The following is an 18,203-nucleotide window of genomic DNA, read 5'->3' as shown; positions in this document are numbered from 1 at the left end:
TCCTTCTATTAGATTGCATGACCATCTCTGCTGGAGAGCTCTGCATCGTTGCCAGTGCTGCTGAGCTCGCCACGCTGTCCAAACAGGGAATGAGATTCAAACTGGCCAGACAGGAAAAGGAATTCAAATTTTCCCGGGGCTTTTCCTGTGTGGCTGATCAGAGCATCCGAGCTCGGACTGCTGTCCAGAGCGTCAACAGAGTGGTGCACTGTGGGATAGCTCCCGGAGCTATTACCGTCGATTTCCATCCACACCTAGCCTAATTCGATATGGCCATTTCGAATTTAGCGCTACTCCTCTCGTTTTGGAGGAGTACAGAAGTCGAATTTAAGAGAGCTCTATGTCGAACTAAATAGCTTCGTGGTGTGGACGGGTGCAGGGTTAATTCGATGTAACGGCGCTAAATTCGACATAAAAGCCTAGTGTAGACCAGGCCTTAGTCATTACATTTCAAGTTGATTCATCCACAGTTGTTATTATCTCTGAAGACTGGTGGTACCCTCTACTTACCTAAACAGTTTGTTGCATTTTTTTTTAAATACATACTGAACACAGCAAATTAAAAAAAATTCTCCTTACACAGACTTTTTTTTTTTTTTTTTTTTAAAGGCAGATTTTTTTTAAAAAGAAGATCCTAACTTGACATTAGAATGCTGAAAACCTAAGTTCATTCAGACAGGCTTACCCAGGACTTTAAGCAAATTTGTAATGAATGAAATATTAAGAAAAAATATTGTTTTTCAGTGTTTCCACAAGTCCAATACAAAGTGACCTTTAGCTTCCTCAAACAATCTGAAGATAAGGTTAAAAGTCTCTAATAACAAAGATACTGCAAAAAATAATCTGTATTTACTTCTCTCTTCAATACAAAACAATAGAAGCAGACTTGCGTGTCTTCATTCTTCCCATTATTTCATGGCCATATACATTCAGTTTCTGATTTAACCCAGTTTAATCAAAATCCATTTTTCATATTGGGGGTGTGCAAAGAGGGAGCATTTTAGAGGATAATCAGTCATTGTCATCAGCATCATCTTCACTGTAGTCAAAGATATCGCTGAACTGGAAAACCTTTCTCTCGCAGCTGGAAGGCGAAATGTCACAACTCTGAGGCCTCTTCTGCCTTTTTTCTAATCTTTTCTCAAGCAATGGAAGTGTCTCATCATAAAGGTAATCGATTATTTCTTTAAAAATGAACAATACTCAGTTTAGTTTTAATCTCATCTTGGTCTTTTCATTAGCAAACTGTGTTCTCTCAGAAAGGTTTGCAAAACTAAATGTATTGTTACTTTTTTTTTGCTGATTAAATTAACAATTGCATTTATGTGCTAAGAGTATATGGTGCACTTTTTCCAGACAGACAATCTCAAGGCACCATATTAACATTAATGTTTGCAATGTACCCCCATAAGCATAAGATCTGTTTTACTGATATCAGAACTTTGACAAAGAGAAGTGAATTGACTAAGCTTAGGGAGCAAGTCAGCAAGTTGGAAATAGAACCCAGGAATCCTGAGACTCTTGGTCTTCTGCTCTAACCATGAATTTGTTCTGCACGGTCTTAATCACAGATTCAAAAAGGAAGTTTTTCTTGTTTAATATCAGAAAGGTATTATGTGATGGACGCTGTTGAGTGGCAGATTAGGGGACTAGGAACTCAGACTCCTGAGTCCTCTTACTTGTTGTCAATAATTCACTTTGTGAACTTGAGTAAATCCCTTAACCACATGTAAAATGGGGATGATAATACAATCTTACAAAGTGATTGGTATGTCTTAATTAGTTGGAAGTGCTTTAAGAACCTTGGTTTAAAGGTGTGATGGATATGTACAACACAGTACTATAAAAATGTTGCAACAATCTCCACTTAAATGTCTGATGGTTTAAAAAGGAATAATTTAATATAATCTTTTAATGGGAAACCTCAATGCCCTACACCCTTCACAGCTTGGTATTCCACCACTGTAATCTGTTTATACCCTTCAGGGCTCAAGCTGGTTACCAATGCCTTTTTCATGCTGCCTCCTTGTTCTCCAGAACCTAGGCTTTTTATTTTTAAATTAATTTTCTAGCTGTTATGGTTGCTGAGCTAGCACTGAAAATGTGAACTGAGCATATAACTGATACACTGACGTCTGACTGCATTTGCGGTACCCAAAACAATAGCTCTGATTGGTGTGACCTGCCCTATTCATCTCATACAGTAGGTGCTAATTCAGACACCCAGTGATAATACTTTAAATGTCAATATTGTTAACAGTTTCATGGCTCCTCAAAGCATGCCAGAAAGGAATGGGGAGAGAATATATGAAGACCTGCACAATGTATAATGACAGCTCATTTTGGCACCACGAGCAAGTTGACTTGGAAAAAGCACCACTTCTTCCCACCTCAAATCAAGAAAGAGCCAAGCCCAGAGAGACTAGCAGAGCTCTACGAGGCATATAAACCACATTGCCACCCTTTATGGGAGCCATGTTCAAGAAGCCCAGTGGGACATACATGTCTAATACAGGGCAAGTCAGGTCCAAGTTTCCCAGCAGAGCCCATGGGCATATTTGGTCTCACCGAGAGGAAGCCAAGCATAGAGACCATGAATGATCATATTTTGAATATCTACTAGGAGCAGCATCTCCAATGGGTAGAGCTTGGACTGGTAATCCTATCAATACACACACACATAAATGCTTTCTAACAAAAGTAGTACTAAAAGTTCCAAGTCTAGGGTGGTTGGGCAATGCAGACTGACACTGTGAACTGCATCAGTGATTGGGTGCTATTGCGTAACTATACATCAAAAATATTAAACGATGATAGAATGTGTATGATCTTAGTCAAATTATATAGGGAAAACCTGACAGAATGACACACAATGCAACCATAAATACACTAACCGGGAAAAGTCTTTGTTTGCCAAGAAGGGACGCTGGTAGCTTTTAACTTGTAAAATTTGGCTTGAACATAGGCTTCAGGGACATCTCTGAAAAGAGAAAGGTTCAAAATTAGTGATACAACATTCTATCGGGAAGTTTCACTATTAGAATGGCGTCCATTCATGGGAATGGCACTTTTTGCTCCAATTAACCAACCTCTCACAGTGTTAGCTAAAATCTTTTTGGTCTTTAGACCACTGAATATAGATCCCAAATAAATAAAAAATATTGGCCAAGACACTCTTGTCCCTTTAGCATTAGTACATCAAGGCAAACACTGTATGTTATGAATGTGCACTAAACAGTAAGTGGGGTTTACAGTGGAAAATATTTTCCCTTCAAATCAGCTCTATTGTATGATCTGGAAAATTCAGTACACAAAGTCAACAGTACTGGGTATTTTACATACAGCATCCATTCTGTTCTAAGAAAAGACTGCAAAATTACAGTTCAATTATCCAATAATTATACTATAATGATGAAATAAAAATGTCCCCAGTGTTATTCATCACAGGCCTTCATATAGGGAACAGCAACTCAGCCTCAGAATGTAAGCAGTATTTGTATGGCTATAAGATGGGGTGGGTAGAAGAAATAGCTTTCCGGCATCTTAAATTTCAACACTGATTCCCAAAGTTTTAGGTTCTAATCTTGCGGAGATCTCTGCAAGTGCAGAATCCTATTGAATTTAACAGGACAACATGAGGCTGTATGGGTCCAAACCTGTGGATTCCTTTGTAGCACAAGCCAGATAAGATGTATGATAAATGCTACTTGTTTGTGGCCATATAATAAACAAAAGTTTTTACCCAATTATCTCACAGAGCTCTTCCCAGTTCACTTCATTAGCGTCTTCCACCTTCATTTCATACAATCTGAGAATCAAAATACAGAAGGAACTTATAGGGAGATCTGAGACGGCAATTAACTAAACCCTGAGTCTATGTTCCTTCTCCCCATTACAAGACACAGCACATTTTGGGCTGGTAAAATCTGCGTGTAAGTGTGCTTGTGTGTTAAGTGCATAAACTGTGTTTATGCAACATTAAGGTTGCCAAATTAAAACAAAGCTATATAAAAATATCTTCTACTCCTTGTGCTCACAACAGCATTTTCAAATATTGTTTCATGCGCACTGACAAGGCTTACACTGTCTATATCCATCTGTTGTCTAGTCTATTGTATTACACATTTTAGGCTCCATGGGGCAGGGACCACCTTTTTGTTCTATGTTTCTACAGTGCCTAGCACAATGTGGTCATGGTCTATGACTAGGGCTCTTAGGTACTATGATAATACGAATAATAAATTACAATAATAAAATAATAATAATAAGTTAAGGTGCTAAAGTAGAAGCATTTAGTTAAAGTCCTTATTTTGAACTGCTCCTATCTTTCTGAAAGTTTAATCTATTTGCACTAAAATTTTCCAGATTGTGTGTGCTCTGATTACAAGAGTAAAAACATTTTTTTCCCAAGTGCCAGCCATGAAGATTCAGCCTACGCTCTTTCCATCTCATGCTTCATTACCAGTAGATAAAGGTGCTGAAAGCCAAATTAGGTCCTCAATAATACTTAACATGCATGCAACTGCCTGTCTTCAGATCATGCTCTCATTCACCTGTGGCAAAATCACTGAAGGCAACAGGATTACACAGTTGTTACTGATTGGAATTTAAGTAATTTTCTTGATGATGCACAAGATGGAAAAGAACATACTAACTTGCTCAATATCAGCTATGTTGGCTCTGTAGGACTAACAAGAATAAAAAGAAATGGAGAACAAATATGAATCTGAACATACAGAAGGAGCAGCTCCGTGGAGTACGAAAGTACTGTTTTTTACATAGTCAAGCCACAGTCTAAGTCCCCAGGATAATTATTAGGGTGCTTTATAACTGTTTTTCTGTTACAAAATGCCTGTATAAACATTACAGAAACCTAAGTGTGGAATATAACACCATGGAGGTTACTGTCCTTTGAGTTTAATAATCCAGAAACCTCCCACTCTTCACTTTCCCCCTACATGTACTCCAGATTTTTACTTTACTAGCAGGTTCTTATCAATCAGGACACTTTCATAACATAACCCATGATCCCTAGACAAAAAACACAGAACATTGCACAAATATGATCCATACCTTTTAATAAGATTGATTTTGGCCTGTAAACCTTTAGTCCCACCATATACATTCTGCCCATTGGACATTTTCTTTGTTACAATTGAAATCCTGGGGAAAACAAAGATAAGAAAAGAGCATTTTCCCACCATGTCGGGGGGGGGGGAGGGGGGGAAGAGAGAAATCAGGGTTAGGGTTTAAAAAAAGATCTATTTTTGTTCCCCACTAAATTAGAGAGTTATGTGTTTTGTTAATTGTCTTATATGGCTCTATAGCTTTGCTTTTCCCTCTAAGACCCTTTCTCCCCTACCTTCCAATCGTTTTACCTCTTTTATGAGCTTGCTAACGTGTTTTGTAAGTGAAACTGTTCAGATCCAAGAGGCTCAGTCTAATGCAACATTCAAATCTAGGGGCTTGAATCTCTTGTCACTTACATCAGTGTAATTCCACTCACTATAGTGGAATTACTCCAGATTTGCACTAGTGTAAGGGCGAACTTTGGTTCTAGATCTCCTATTTCTTAAAACTTTTACTTTTCCATCATTTCCCTAACAATTTCTTTTCATTACTATGATGAAAACCACCAACTGTGCCTATGAAGTTGCCTCTTTTCTTTCAAAAAATAATTCATAATATGTAACACCACACTGTCACAGACAACAATAGAACAGGCCCAGACCGTGCAAAGACTTCAGCATATGTGTAACTTCACCCGTGAAAGTAGCCCCACTTCCAGTTATGTACATTCTTATGTCTTTGTAGAATTGGGGCCATAGTCTGTGTACAGGTAAACACAAGTTTTGGAACTGAAAAAGAAGGAAGTCTTTTAAAACCAACTGATGTGACACGTATCTATTATGACCAGTTGTTTAATCATGCAAACATATGCCACAGTACATCTAGTTTGAGGAAAGGGAACAAGAAGGTAAGGGCTGGTCCACACTAACCCCCCACTTCGAACTAAGATACGCAACTTCAGCTACGTGAATAACGTAGCTGAAGTCGAAGTACCTTAGTTCGAACTTACCGCGGGTCCAGACACGGCAGGCAGGCTCTCCCGTCGACTGCGCGTACTCCTCTTGCAGAGCAGGAGTACTGGCGTCAACGGCGAGCACTTCCAGGATCGATCCGGGATCGATTTATCGTGTCTAGACAAGACGCGATAAATCTATCCCAGAAGATCGACTGCTTACCACCGGACCCGGAGGAAAGTATAGACGTACCCTAAGAGAGGTAACTCCAGAAGTGTGTATTAATAGCCAGACCCAAAATAAACCTTACCATTTCTGTTTACACTGTCTCCAATATCTGGTTCCCACTTTAGCTTCTATCTCAGTCCAAGATATGTTCTTGTACAGTTGTTCACGTTCAACTGAGAGAGTTCCACCTGAGTTCTCTGCCTGTAGCAAGAATTGTATGTCTTCCAAATCAGCCCTCTTCTGAATGGTCTCCTTCACTGCTTGAACTAGCTTCTGTGTCTCCTCCTTACTCCAAGGACCAGAATTAACCTCTATATTATTAAATAAAGTTATTGATTTATATAGCACCTCTCACAAGTGAGTAGAATAAAGAGAAAAAGAAGTGTCTGATCCTGCATCACAAGTGAACAAAGGACAATATCAGGAGCCAGGAACTCCAGAGCTCCATTCCCACACCTATCACTAACTCCTTCAGTAGACTTTGGCTAAGTTATCTAACCTCTTTGGCTGAAGTTTTCAAAAAGGATACCAAAAATTAGAAGCCTAAATCCATATCCAGGCATACAAATAAGTGGCCTGATTTTCAAAAGTGCCAAGCACCCCAGCAATGCCCATAGACTTGAGTAGACATTGCTGGGTACTTGGCAGTTTTGAAAAGTTGAGCCTCTTAGTTGCATGCCTAAATATGGACATTTTTGATAACTGGCCTCTGTACCAATTTCCCTGTCTGACAAATGCAAATCATACTTGCCTACATCACACAGGAGTGTTGTGATATTCACTTATTGTTTATATAGCACATTATATTTTCAAAGTGCACTGCAAAGAACTAATTAGGAAAAGAAGAAAAAACTGTTACAAGCTAATGCCATCTGTTTCTTGTAGTAACAGCTGGAAAAATAGAAATGGACCTCTTAGAGAACAGTGATTTTTTTCTCAATATTTGCTGATGAAATATAGCTCACCTTAAATTGCAATGCAGTTTCAAACAATGGCAACTTTTCAAACATTCTATATGAGAATATGGGAATGAGAGAGAGAGAGAGAGAGAGTGTGTGTGTGTGTGGGTGGGTGGAAGGGGAGAGAGATTAGATTAATGCACGGTTTGGGCTTCAATCTCCAAGTTAATTTTTCCAGAAAACAAGTTTACTTGACTTTCCATAAGTACTAAATTGAAAATGTAACAGGAATACTTGTACAGTAGCTAGTGTATATGCATTACTTATTTGTGCTAACTGGAGATATGTTCCTATTTTTGCAATGGAGGAGCATGGGGAAGTGACACATACTAATGCGTCTACTTTTTAACACCAGCCACTGTGTTACAAAAGCCTCCCAGTGAATATTTTTACTGCCATTCCATGAAGCAGGGAAAATCTTTCCTCTCTGCAGATTAGAGTTACCAAAAAAAAAAAAAAGTCTTTTCATTTTTGAGAAACAGCAAACCAAAAAAGTATACTTAGCCATTTCTTTGGCTAAAGGGACTGCAGCCAACTGAACCTGTCTTAAATATAATATGAATTTGCAAAGGGTATATTTCCCTACAAAATCAACTACAAAATGAGGTATGACTGGCTATGGATCTAAAATTGAATAAGAGTCAATGATGTGATGCAGTTGTGAAAAAGGCTAATTATCATTCTGGGGTGTATTAACAAGAGTGTCATATGTAAGACAAGGGAAGTAACTGTCCGCTCTACTCAGCGCTGGTGAGGCCTCCGCTTGGGTACTGTGTCAAATTCTGGGCACCACAATTCAGGAAAGATGTGGACAAATTGGAGAGAGAGTATAGAAGAGAGCAACAAAAAATGTTAAAAGGTTTAGAAAAGGTGACCAATGAGGAAAGGTTTAAAAAAAAAAAAACTGGGCATGTTTAGTCTTGAGAAAAGACTGAGTGGGGACCTGATAACAGTCTTCAGATATGTCAAGGGCTGTTATAAGGAGAGTGGTGATCAACCATTCTCCATGTCCAGTGAAGGTAGGACAAGAAGTTAAGAGTTTAATCTGTAGCAAGGAAGATTTAGGTTAGATATTAGGAAAATCTGTTCAGTCAGGCTGTGTCTTCCAAAAAAGGTTGTGAAATTCCCATCACTGGAGGATTTAAAATAGGTTGAACAAACACCTGTCAGGAATGGTCCATACAGTGTTGTTGTAGCCTTGGTCCCAGGATATTAGAGAGACAAGGTGGGTGGACCAACTTCTGTCAGTGAGACAAGCATTTGAGCTTACACAGAACTCTTCTTTAGGTCCGGGAAATGTTTTGGCATGGTCTAAGGTTTACATGTCCTGCCTCAGTGCAGGGAGCTGCACTTGATGATCTTTCAAGATACCCTCTGGCCCTACATTTCTAAAATTCTATGCACCTAAAACAGTGATTTGGAAAAGCAAGAACCCATGCAACCCCCAGAAAGAAATCAACCCCCTGAACTGTTTAATTCATAACATCCAAAAACGATACTAAAAATACTTGCTAGAGTAGTAACTTAAAATGTGAATTGTTATTTTTAAATGATGCATATTATGCCTTACGGGACTTAATCTGAGAATACTTCATAGCAACTGAGTGGGTACTGCGAGACATCATCTCAGAAATTTTCTTCCAGTTGTTGCCATGTATAGCATAAAACTTCTTTAATTTTTCTTTTTCGTCCTCAGAATACCTAAGATAGCAAAAAGTAAGTAGCTTCAATTGCAAATCCAAAAAACCCCAGGTTGCTATAGATGAACATCACCTTTAAAACGTCTGAAAAGATACCCGCTCCTGTTACAAGTAGTACTTTGAAACAGACCTTTTCCTCTCTCTAGTCTTATAATGGATATCTCCATTAATTTATTTAATTAATTAAATTCATTTATTTATTTATTTATACTTACAGGAATATTAGTTTGTTTACTTTGGCTTTATTCACTGTCAAATGCACATTTTCCCTGTACAGTCAGTCTCCCTGTTTACATGGATGACGCAACAAGGTAGAGAAAAATATTTTAGAGTAGAAAAATGTGATTGTAAACCCATAGACTTGTCAGAGGAACTCTGACAGAGGCAGTACTTGGAGAGTACTAAACTTTATTCATTCAGTCATGGAATTTTCAGACTACAGGGCTCAACAATTTATGTTTTAAAAGGAAAAAAACAATCAGCAATGAATTATACATGCCACATTTTGTTTTTAAAATAAACCCAAGTTGACTGCAACCATAAGAGAGCTTTTTCTAATGCAGTGTCAAACTCATCAAAAGATGTGTGCTGTTTAAGATTGCTACTCTTTGTGTGAACAAGGAGGGAGGGGCTATCACAACAGAAACTCTGGAGTCAAAACTCACCAACGAGCATTCTCTGAGAGAGCCTCAATTCTGAAATGCACTTCTTCCCATTCTGCCAAAACCCAGATTTTAACCTTCCAGACATGCTGCAAGGTCCAACTTTTTGCTCAGATATTTGTGTAGGGGTTAGATTGAGGGCAGGACAGGGTGTTTCATTAGGTGGGAGTTGCAATGTAACAGCAATGGAATTGGAATCAATTAGGACTGGTCAGCAGAACAGTGTAAATTCATTATTTTGTTTTAATAATTGGAAAGTTCTCACATCAGGGGAGGGGAGTGGTCCTCTTAGTATATATGTTTTTAAAACTGAAATAAATTAATGTGTGAGCATCTGAGACAATTTGTGAATTCAGATGCTGCCTGAATTATTTTCTTACCTCCCTTTATAGTTGTTTGGGTCAAACATCTTTCTTGCCCGAAAATATACCTGTTTCCAGGGCCGTGGAATCCCCTCAGCTACAAGACAGACAAATAATACAGTTTTAAAATATATTAGACACAGAGAAAAGGATACTGACGAAACATAACATAACATACTAATGGGAAAAAGATCAATGATTTTATATAATCAGTGTAAAAACACATTCTATGGTGCTGAAGAAAATGGGAAAAAAAGGAGTTGGCACCAATTTGAATTGAATCTCCTGAACAGTTTTGTCAAACAATTAGTACAACACAAAATAAACATAGTATGAAAAGTCATTTTGAAAGTGCATTAAATAAATAGATAAAAGACACAGATGAACAAGTATGTTATTTGAAACATCTGCTTTTTGAAGAGAAAAAATGGTTTGATCCTGTTTTCTAGCACACATGAAAAAGGGACTTAGCAAGTAATTTGGGAAATCATCAAAAGTTCAATAGTTAATTTTCCAAGATAGGAACAAAGCAAATAGAATTTTACACACAAACATTTTGACTAACTGCCTCTTTTAGTAATCTAATTTCCTTTGATTTAGGCCAACACTGTGCATGGAATTTGCCAGCTTATGTACACTGAGAACAATGGTTAAGATTTGCAAAGCAGCCTAAGGGATTTAGACTCATATCTACCATTAATAAGCCTCCTAGGTTGCTTTGAAAATTTCAGCCAGTCGGTTTACTTATTGCCCAGCCAGTAAGAAATGGCACAAATTGCACCTTTGATCATAAAGGCCTTAAAAATCAATTAATCTTGCTAGGTGGGATGAAGTTGAATCCCAACCTCCAACCCCATCACAAATGAACACAGCTATTCACAACAGCATAAAAGATATTTTACAACTATATGTAATCTCGAAACTGTGTTTCTTTCATTTTAGTAAGATTTACAATTGAACATTTTTAAACAGATCATTTTACAAGACATGCAAATGATGCCACCATATACTGGAGGGCAGGATCCATCTACCTAAAGTGGAACTATAATTAATACTCACCAATCTTCATACCAAAAGCATATTTTGTTTTCAATTTGGTGATGGCTTGTTGCTCTTCTGGGTACCGGTAGGTAAATAAGAGTTTCTCTGCATTCTCTATTTCTGTAAGCGATAAAAAGTCTTCAACATTCTTCTGTATTTGAGTATTTTCCTTCTGAGAAAACCTGCCAAACTTGATAGGCATACCTGGAATATACAATAAGTTAGGTTTAGGAAAACCAAAACTCAAACACCTCATTTGCATTACATCTTGAAAAGACAAGTTTACAGGAAATTTTGGCAAACAGATGCTAAGATAGCAATTAACAGAGAAAGGGAGCAATGACGGATGATTTAGATGTACCCTAGTGATTATAATTTGGGTGCCAGGATAATGTGCACCAACGAAGACTGAAATAAGAGAAAAATGGAATTGGGAATAAGGACATAATAGAGCTGTTCACAGATGGAATGCAACAATAATTTTCAATAGAATATAACACAGAACAAGGAAACAATATTCAGACAGTAAATGTTTTACATCCTAAAACAGAGGCCTTCAATCTGTGGGGTGTGCCCCCGAGGGGGGCACGGAGTAATGTTTGGGGGCGGGGCGACTGGAACCTGGACCAGCCCCCTACAGGGGGTGGGGAGGGAGCACTGCCCAACTCTGCTCATGACTGCCGCCTTAGTTGCCACTCCGCTCCCGGGGATCCGTGCCTGGAATCCTGGCTGCCGGCCCCGCACCTAGGGTCCCACCTGCAGCTGCCAGACTGGGGTCCCCACTGCCCGCTCTGCGCCTGGGGTTCTGTGTCCAGTCATCACTGCAGACCTCGGGTCTGCTCCTGCCCCTACCCACAGCTGTGGCCCCTGCCTTGGCCTCCTTATCCCTGTCCACGATCCCCCAATCGGAGCCACAGCCCCGCTCCTGGCTCTGGGGTGGGGGGCTGGAGGGGTGAGGGGCAAAAAGTTTGGGGATCACTGTTCTAAAGAAACACTCTAGCTGGAGCTAAGTCAGACGTTTTGTCTTTCTGTTAAATAATTTAAACCGGTTGCTATTCCACCGGAATTGGAAGCTGTGATAGAGTCTCCTGTATTTCAATTTCTAGAAGCCAGATATTTTGGACATGAAAGGCACTATATAAAATCTCTTTTTTATTCTCCTCTATCCAATTACTTTCAGTCCCCCAATCAGTACAGTGTCCTCCCGGGGGCTCACCTTGTTCTTTAAACTTTTTAAACCTGATCAGGTCTCTCCCAGCCATCTTTAGGATTGATGTTTCTGACAATGTCCACACTTGAGGAATGAACTCCTCCAATTTCCTTTTGACAGTCTCCAAATCCATTGCTGAACACATGGAACTTTCAAGGAACTCTTCATTATTCAACATCATAGAGTTTTCAGATTCTGTAAATCCAACATCCTGGTCTTCCTCAGTTTCAGATGCCACAGACTCTGGTAACCTGGTAAAGAGAAGAATTATATAGCTCAATGGTGTAGATGATTATCAGCCTCCCTATGATTCTTCAAGCCAAGGGTAAGGAACTATATTCCTTGCCTCGTCCCAACCTATTTCTAACCCTTACAATATAGCTGTAATTCCATTAAGGAATTCTGATACCAAATCCTGATCAAATGGTTTGTCAAGGTCATCAAAATCCCCAACATGTAAATGTAGCTTATATCCATAGACGTTTTGATGGAGGACACTAGTAAGAGAGAAGCTGTTGACTTATAACATTTCCCTTTCTCTCTGTTACTAATACCTTTGATTATTCAAAGTGAAATAATTTTTAGAACATACTTTACTTCACCAAATGCAGTAGCTCAGATAACTATGTGATGGATGCAATAGAAATGATGAGAGAGAAAATTCAAGCCTTACGTTCTCTTAGCTTCTGAGGTTGCTTGTTCAGAGTGTGATTGGAAAGGGAAATCAATATTTCTAACTGGTACCATGGCTTCTTCAGAACAGCCATTATTACCCTCTGAAGTAATCATAGAAATGTCAGCAGTCACATCCAGAGGATTTTCATCAAATACTGAAGAAATCTTTCTCATATCAGTCTTGTCTTCTTTGGAGGATTTTCCACCTTTATGGGTTTTGTGGCGTTTTTTGGGCACTACGGGAATGCTCATTTTAGAAGATGACCCTGACATCATAACCTCATCATTCCTTTCTTGAGAGGACGTAGAATTTTGTCCTGAATATGACAAAAACGATGATGCAAAGGTTTCATCACTGGCTTCTTGTGTCTCACAGGGGCTGGACTGTTTTCTTTTCTTCTTTTTTTGGCTTCTGCAATCATTTCCAAATGCATACAAGCCAGGCAGTTTGTTTACCTCATCCTGCTCTTCTGACAAATTCTTTTTTCTTTTTTTCTTCTTAGCAGATGCATTTACATAAATATAATCAACTCTCTCCAAAGTTGTGTCCATCTCTTGGTTCACATGGATACAGAGTACATTATTTTGCTCCTGCTCACTATCACTGTGTTTCCGTTTCTTTTTTTTCATTTTCTTTTTGGAAGCATCTGTTACAGTTTCGTTATTAACTTCACACTTCCCACCAGTACAAGAATTATCTAACCAAGAGTCTTGTTTCTCTTGCTTGGTTTTCTTTTTTTTCAATTTCTTTTTATGAACATAAATGTCCTGGGAAGATTGATCTTCAAAGAGCAAAGGAGAATGAGGGCAAACTTCCACACTCTGCATACATTTCTTTTTGTTGCTTTCAAGGCTCTCGCTATGTTCTCTGTTTTTCTTCTTCATCTTTATAAAGTGCAGGATATGCAAATAATTTGTACTTGCTTCTTATGTCTGCTTCACTTTCCTTGAATAATAAAAAGAAAATAAGTTTTACTCAAGTGTCATAATTTACACAAGTAAACTTCATGAAAGTCAACAACATGCAATTGGATACTATCTTGATAATCTCTACATCAACACCATTAAATAGAGTTACATGGAAGAAAAACAAGGATATTTAAAATTACCACTGGCACTACTTCAGAGTCATCCAGTTTTCCTAAAGAACCAAAACATTTAAGCTGTTGTGCTTTCAAATGCAATTTTACTTTGAAAAGTGACTAGGTAAAAGTTGGTCCAATAAAATGTATTACTTCACCCACCTTGTCTCTCTCTAGATAAAAGTAGCACATTCTTACTCAAAAGAGGTCCCCCAGGTTCTATTCATTTCATGTTATATCTCCTTACTATAGTGACAAAAATATTTTTTTATTGATCATTTACTATTAGCTCTAACTTGCCTAAGACCAACAGAGTTACGGAAGAGAGCTTACTTCTATCCTGGCTCAAGTATCATACTCTAGAACAGAGGTTCTCAAACTGTGGTCTGTGGACCACCAGGAGTCTGCGAGCTCCATTCAGGGGGTCCGCAGTTAGTTCCCTCTAAGGTGCGCATCTGGGCGGCCGCACACAAGAGAATGAAGGGCCACTCACCTAAGTAGTGGAGCCTCGCCGGTGTGGCTCCACTAATTAGGTGCCTGGACCCTGGAGAAGATGCACATGTAAGGTGAGGTGGTGGCCTTGGGGGAAGTAGGGGGGAGGGGGCAGTGGAGGGAGAAAAGGGGGTGGGGGGAATTGGGATGTGCAGGGCTGCGGCTGCCAGAGAAAGAGGCGACTTTCCCCAGCTCCAGGGCTGCAGCTGCTGGGGAGAGACGGCCCTCCCTCCCAGCCTCAGCAATGTGGCAGGGGAGAGACCCCCCCTCCTTCCCAGCCCAGGCTCGGGGGCTGCTGCGGCGGGGGGAGAGGGGGCACATCCATTGCATTAGAAAGATAAGACTACTGATATTAAAATATGAGTTGTTTGCTTTTATTTGTAGAACAAAAAAAGTTTATTATTATTAAGGGTTTTTTTATATAGCGCTTTTATGCAAAGCGCTTTACAATAGTTAGCTTACGGCACAAACAACATTTGGAAAGATCATTAAGTGGTGCGCCAAGAGCCTCAGCAATTTTCAAGTGGGTCCATGAAAAAAAAAGTTTGAGAACCAGTGCTCTAGAAGATATACACTGATTACGGACAGATTTGCAAAGTCTGCAGAAAGGTACAGGCTGACAATCAATCTAAAAAAGACAGAGGTAATTTATCAATCTGCACGAGGGAAACCCAACACAAAACTAAAGCAACACACAGCTGAATGCTGGTACAAACTTCTGTTACCTTGACAGTATATTGTCTAATGATATTACCATAGACAAGGGGCTGACAAGTCATATTAACAAAGCCAGTTCATCATCTGGCAGACTATCAGAGTCTGGCAGCAACACGGTATAAAAACAGTTGTGCTGTCCAACTTGCTGTATGGTTGTGAGACCTGGAAATGCTACAGGCATCACATTAAGCTTCTAGATAAGTTCCATTTACTATATCTGTGTGCTATACTGGGCATCAAATGGCAGAATAAGTTACCAATAATGAGGTTCTGGAACGTAGTCACTCTACAGGGATTGAAAGTATGCTTATTGCATCACAGTTAAACTGGGCTTGTCATGCATTTCGGAGGGGTGACACCAGAATGTCAAACCAGTTGCTATATGGCCAATTGTAAATGGGCAACTGCACATGAGGTGGCTAGAAGAAACACTTCAAGGACACATTTAAAGCATAACTTGAAACAGTACAACATTGAAATTGACAGCTGGGAGTCGTCAGCAACAGACAGATCATGCTGGTAAGCAGATGTCAACAATGGGGTTACCCAGTTCAAGATTAACCACCATATGGATTTTAAAGCACAGAGGCTGAGTCGTAAACAGCATCGGACTCAGCCTCTGTGCTTTAAAATCCAACATCAGCAGACACAGACTGTAATCCCTTCCTCATCATCGAGCTACTTATGCATTTCATGTGGAAAGGGCTGCCAGTCTTTTTAGCCACAGCCATACGTGCAATAGGTAAAACCGTCATCAGCGTCATCTTCAGCCATGGAGGACAACAGCAGCAACTAGGATGAAACTACAAAGTTAGTCCACAATGGACTTCCTACTAATACTAACAGGAGATCATACAAAGATTAAGACTAGAACACGACCCTTATATAAAATCAAAGAAGACCACTTTTTCAAAAAAGATACTTAAAGATCAACACCTAAAGCCATTTTTAGGGACCTACATAAAAGTAGCATGATTTTTAGAGATGTTACTGTCATAGAATTTAAGGCCAGAAAGGACCACTAGACAATCTATTGTCACCTTCTATACATCACAGGCCACCAACACCACCCTGCAGCCACACACTAAACCCAACATCTGAAATTAGACCAAAGTATTACAGTCCTCAGGAGACTAAACTATTATGTGCCACAGGCAGAGAACAGGAGGCACTGAGGTGCACTAATACCTGAGGACCCCGCAATAGCAGGAAGCTGATTACATGAGATGTACCCAGATGAACCTGGCAAACTACCACGCTGCAGAGGAAGGCAGAGCTCCCCGAAGGCCAGTGCCAATCTGACCTGGGGGGAAATTCCTTTTCAATCCCACATACCTTGATCAATTAAACCCAAGACACCTTTGTAAAGGTTAAGGCTTGTCTGGACACACTCCAAAGGTTTGTTCCTAGTGTAGCTGAGAAAATGTTTTGGAGAGCATCAAGACTAGCGTACAAAAGTGTTAAAGCTCTTGAGTTAATTAGCCATCAGTTAACCCAAGATAAAAATCTTCAGTAGGGACAAACCCTCTGAGGGCTTCCCCTATTCCTGCCCCCTTTTTTATTTGAGAGAGACAAGGTGGGTGAGAGAATATCTTTTATTGGACCAACTTCTGTTGGAGAGAGAGACAAGTTTTCGAGCCACACAGTACACCATTTATAGCTGCAAGTACATTAACTACATGAAGAAATCAAGCACGCTGCCATGAACCATTGACTCTCTGGCCTCTCTACTGAGTCTGCCAACAAGGGAACTGATTAGTCAGTAATAGTTTTTGTCATCTCATTACCTGACAGATACCCCTACATTAATTTCACACCGATAGCCATTCCGTGACCAGACAGTAGTTATAAGAGAATGGTAGGGCTGAACTACCTGCCCACCCCAGGGAGGCAAGTTACTGTGTTAACGCTAATGTTGCGATTCTTCCCATAATACCATCCCCAGCCGCACTTACTCCCGCACAAAGGAGCTCGGTTCTGGTGTCCCAATAACATTCTGCCCCAAGCCATTATCATTCTGCCCATAATCCTCCCCACCACCACTAGCCCCGCCTTCCTTCCACTTGACTCCTCACTGCCCCCAACCCTCCCACCATCCTTCCCTCCCTCCCCGCCCCCAACCCTCCCACCACTCTCCCCCTCACTGCCCCCAATCCTCCATCCCTTCCCCTCACTCCCCCATCCCTAATCCTCCATCCATCCCCACTCGCCCCCTCACTCACCAACTCTCCCACCACTCGCCCCCTCACTGCCCCAATCCTCCATCCCACCCCCCCACACACTCCCATCCCTAATTCTCCATCCATCCCCACTCGCCCCCTCACTGCCCCCAACCCTCCCACCACTCTCCCCCTCACTGCCCCCAATCCTCATCCCCCCCCACTCCCATCCCTAATTCTCCATCCATCCCCACTCTCCCCCTCACTGCCCCCAATCCTCCCACCACTCTCCCCCTCACTGCCCCCAATCCTCCATCCCCCCCCCACTCCCATCCCTAATTCTCCATCCATCCCCACTCGTCCCCTCACTGCCCCAACCCTCCCACCACTCGCCCCCTTACTGCCCCAATCCTCCAGCCCTCCCCCCACTCACCCCTCACTAACCCATCCCTCGCCTCCACTCCCCCCAACCCTTCATCCAGCCTTTCCTCCCCCACCCTCTCGTTCTCTCCAAAATCATTCCGCCTTCCGTCCCGCATCGCCGTCACTCCTCCTATCAACCATCTCCCCCATACTCCGATTTCAGGCCGCTCCCCCCGCCCCATACCTGTCCAGCTCAGCTTTCCGCAGGACACAGCAGCACCACAAGTGCGCACGCCTCGCTCCCGGAAGTGTCCGTCGTCATCCCGCTTCCCCCGGGCGGCCGGGCCGGAAGTGTCTTAGCCGAGTTCCGCTGCCCCATGGACCGGAAGTGTCCCCTGCCGGACCTGAAGAGGAACGGACCCGAGTCCTTCTGTCACTGGCTAGCGGGTGCGCTGCTTCCGCTCGGGAGGAGAGAACGCGGCGCCCCGTCGCGCCTGCTCCTCAGCGGGCTGGGCCTGGCCTGGTTTGCA

At 41.1% G+C, this 18,203-nt stretch overlaps 1 protein-coding gene across 1 annotated transcript; it reads right to left on the bottom strand.

The window, feature by feature from the left end:
• Positions 1 to 613: 613 nt before the first annotated feature.
• TTF1 (transcription termination factor 1) lies at positions 614 to 17,999 on the bottom strand. The gene is made up of 11 exons (XM_065418771.1): positions 17,918 to 17,999; positions 12,859 to 13,806; positions 12,192 to 12,436; positions 10,994 to 11,179; positions 9,953 to 10,031; positions 8,781 to 8,911; positions 6,334 to 6,562; positions 5,074 to 5,163; positions 3,743 to 3,808; positions 2,895 to 2,980; positions 614 to 1,184 (listed from the first exon to the last, which is right to left on the bottom strand). The coding sequence occupies exons 2-11, from the start codon at positions 13,743 to 13,745 to the stop codon at positions 1,012 to 1,014; spliced, it is 2,172 nt and encodes a 723-aa protein (XP_065274843.1). The 5' UTR covers positions 13,746 to 13,806; positions 17,918 to 17,999; the 3' UTR covers positions 614 to 1,011.
• Between the last annotated feature and the right edge of the window lie 204 nt (positions 18,000 to 18,203).

This window comes from Emys orbicularis, chromosome 18 (assembly GCF_028017835.1).
Source record: "Emys orbicularis isolate rEmyOrb1 chromosome 18, rEmyOrb1.hap1, whole genome shotgun sequence".
Classification (NCBI taxonomy): Eukaryota; Metazoa; Chordata; order Testudines; family Emydidae; genus Emys; species Emys orbicularis.
This window is presented reverse-complemented; position numbering and strand designations above follow the sequence as displayed.

Coding starts and splice junctions, on each gene's coding strand:
- TTF1 (XM_065418771.1), bottom strand. CDS start 13,745: ATGAAGAAGAAAAACAGAGAACATAGCGAGAGCCTTGAAAGCAACAAA. Junction 11,180..12,191: donor TAAAAAGTTTAAAGAACAAG/GTGAGCCCCCGG, acceptor TGTATATTCCAG/GTATGCCTATCAAGTTTGGC. Junction 3,809..5,073: donor AAAATCAATCTTATTAAAAG/GTATGGATCATA, acceptor TTTGATTCTCAG/ATTGTATGAAATGAAGGTGG.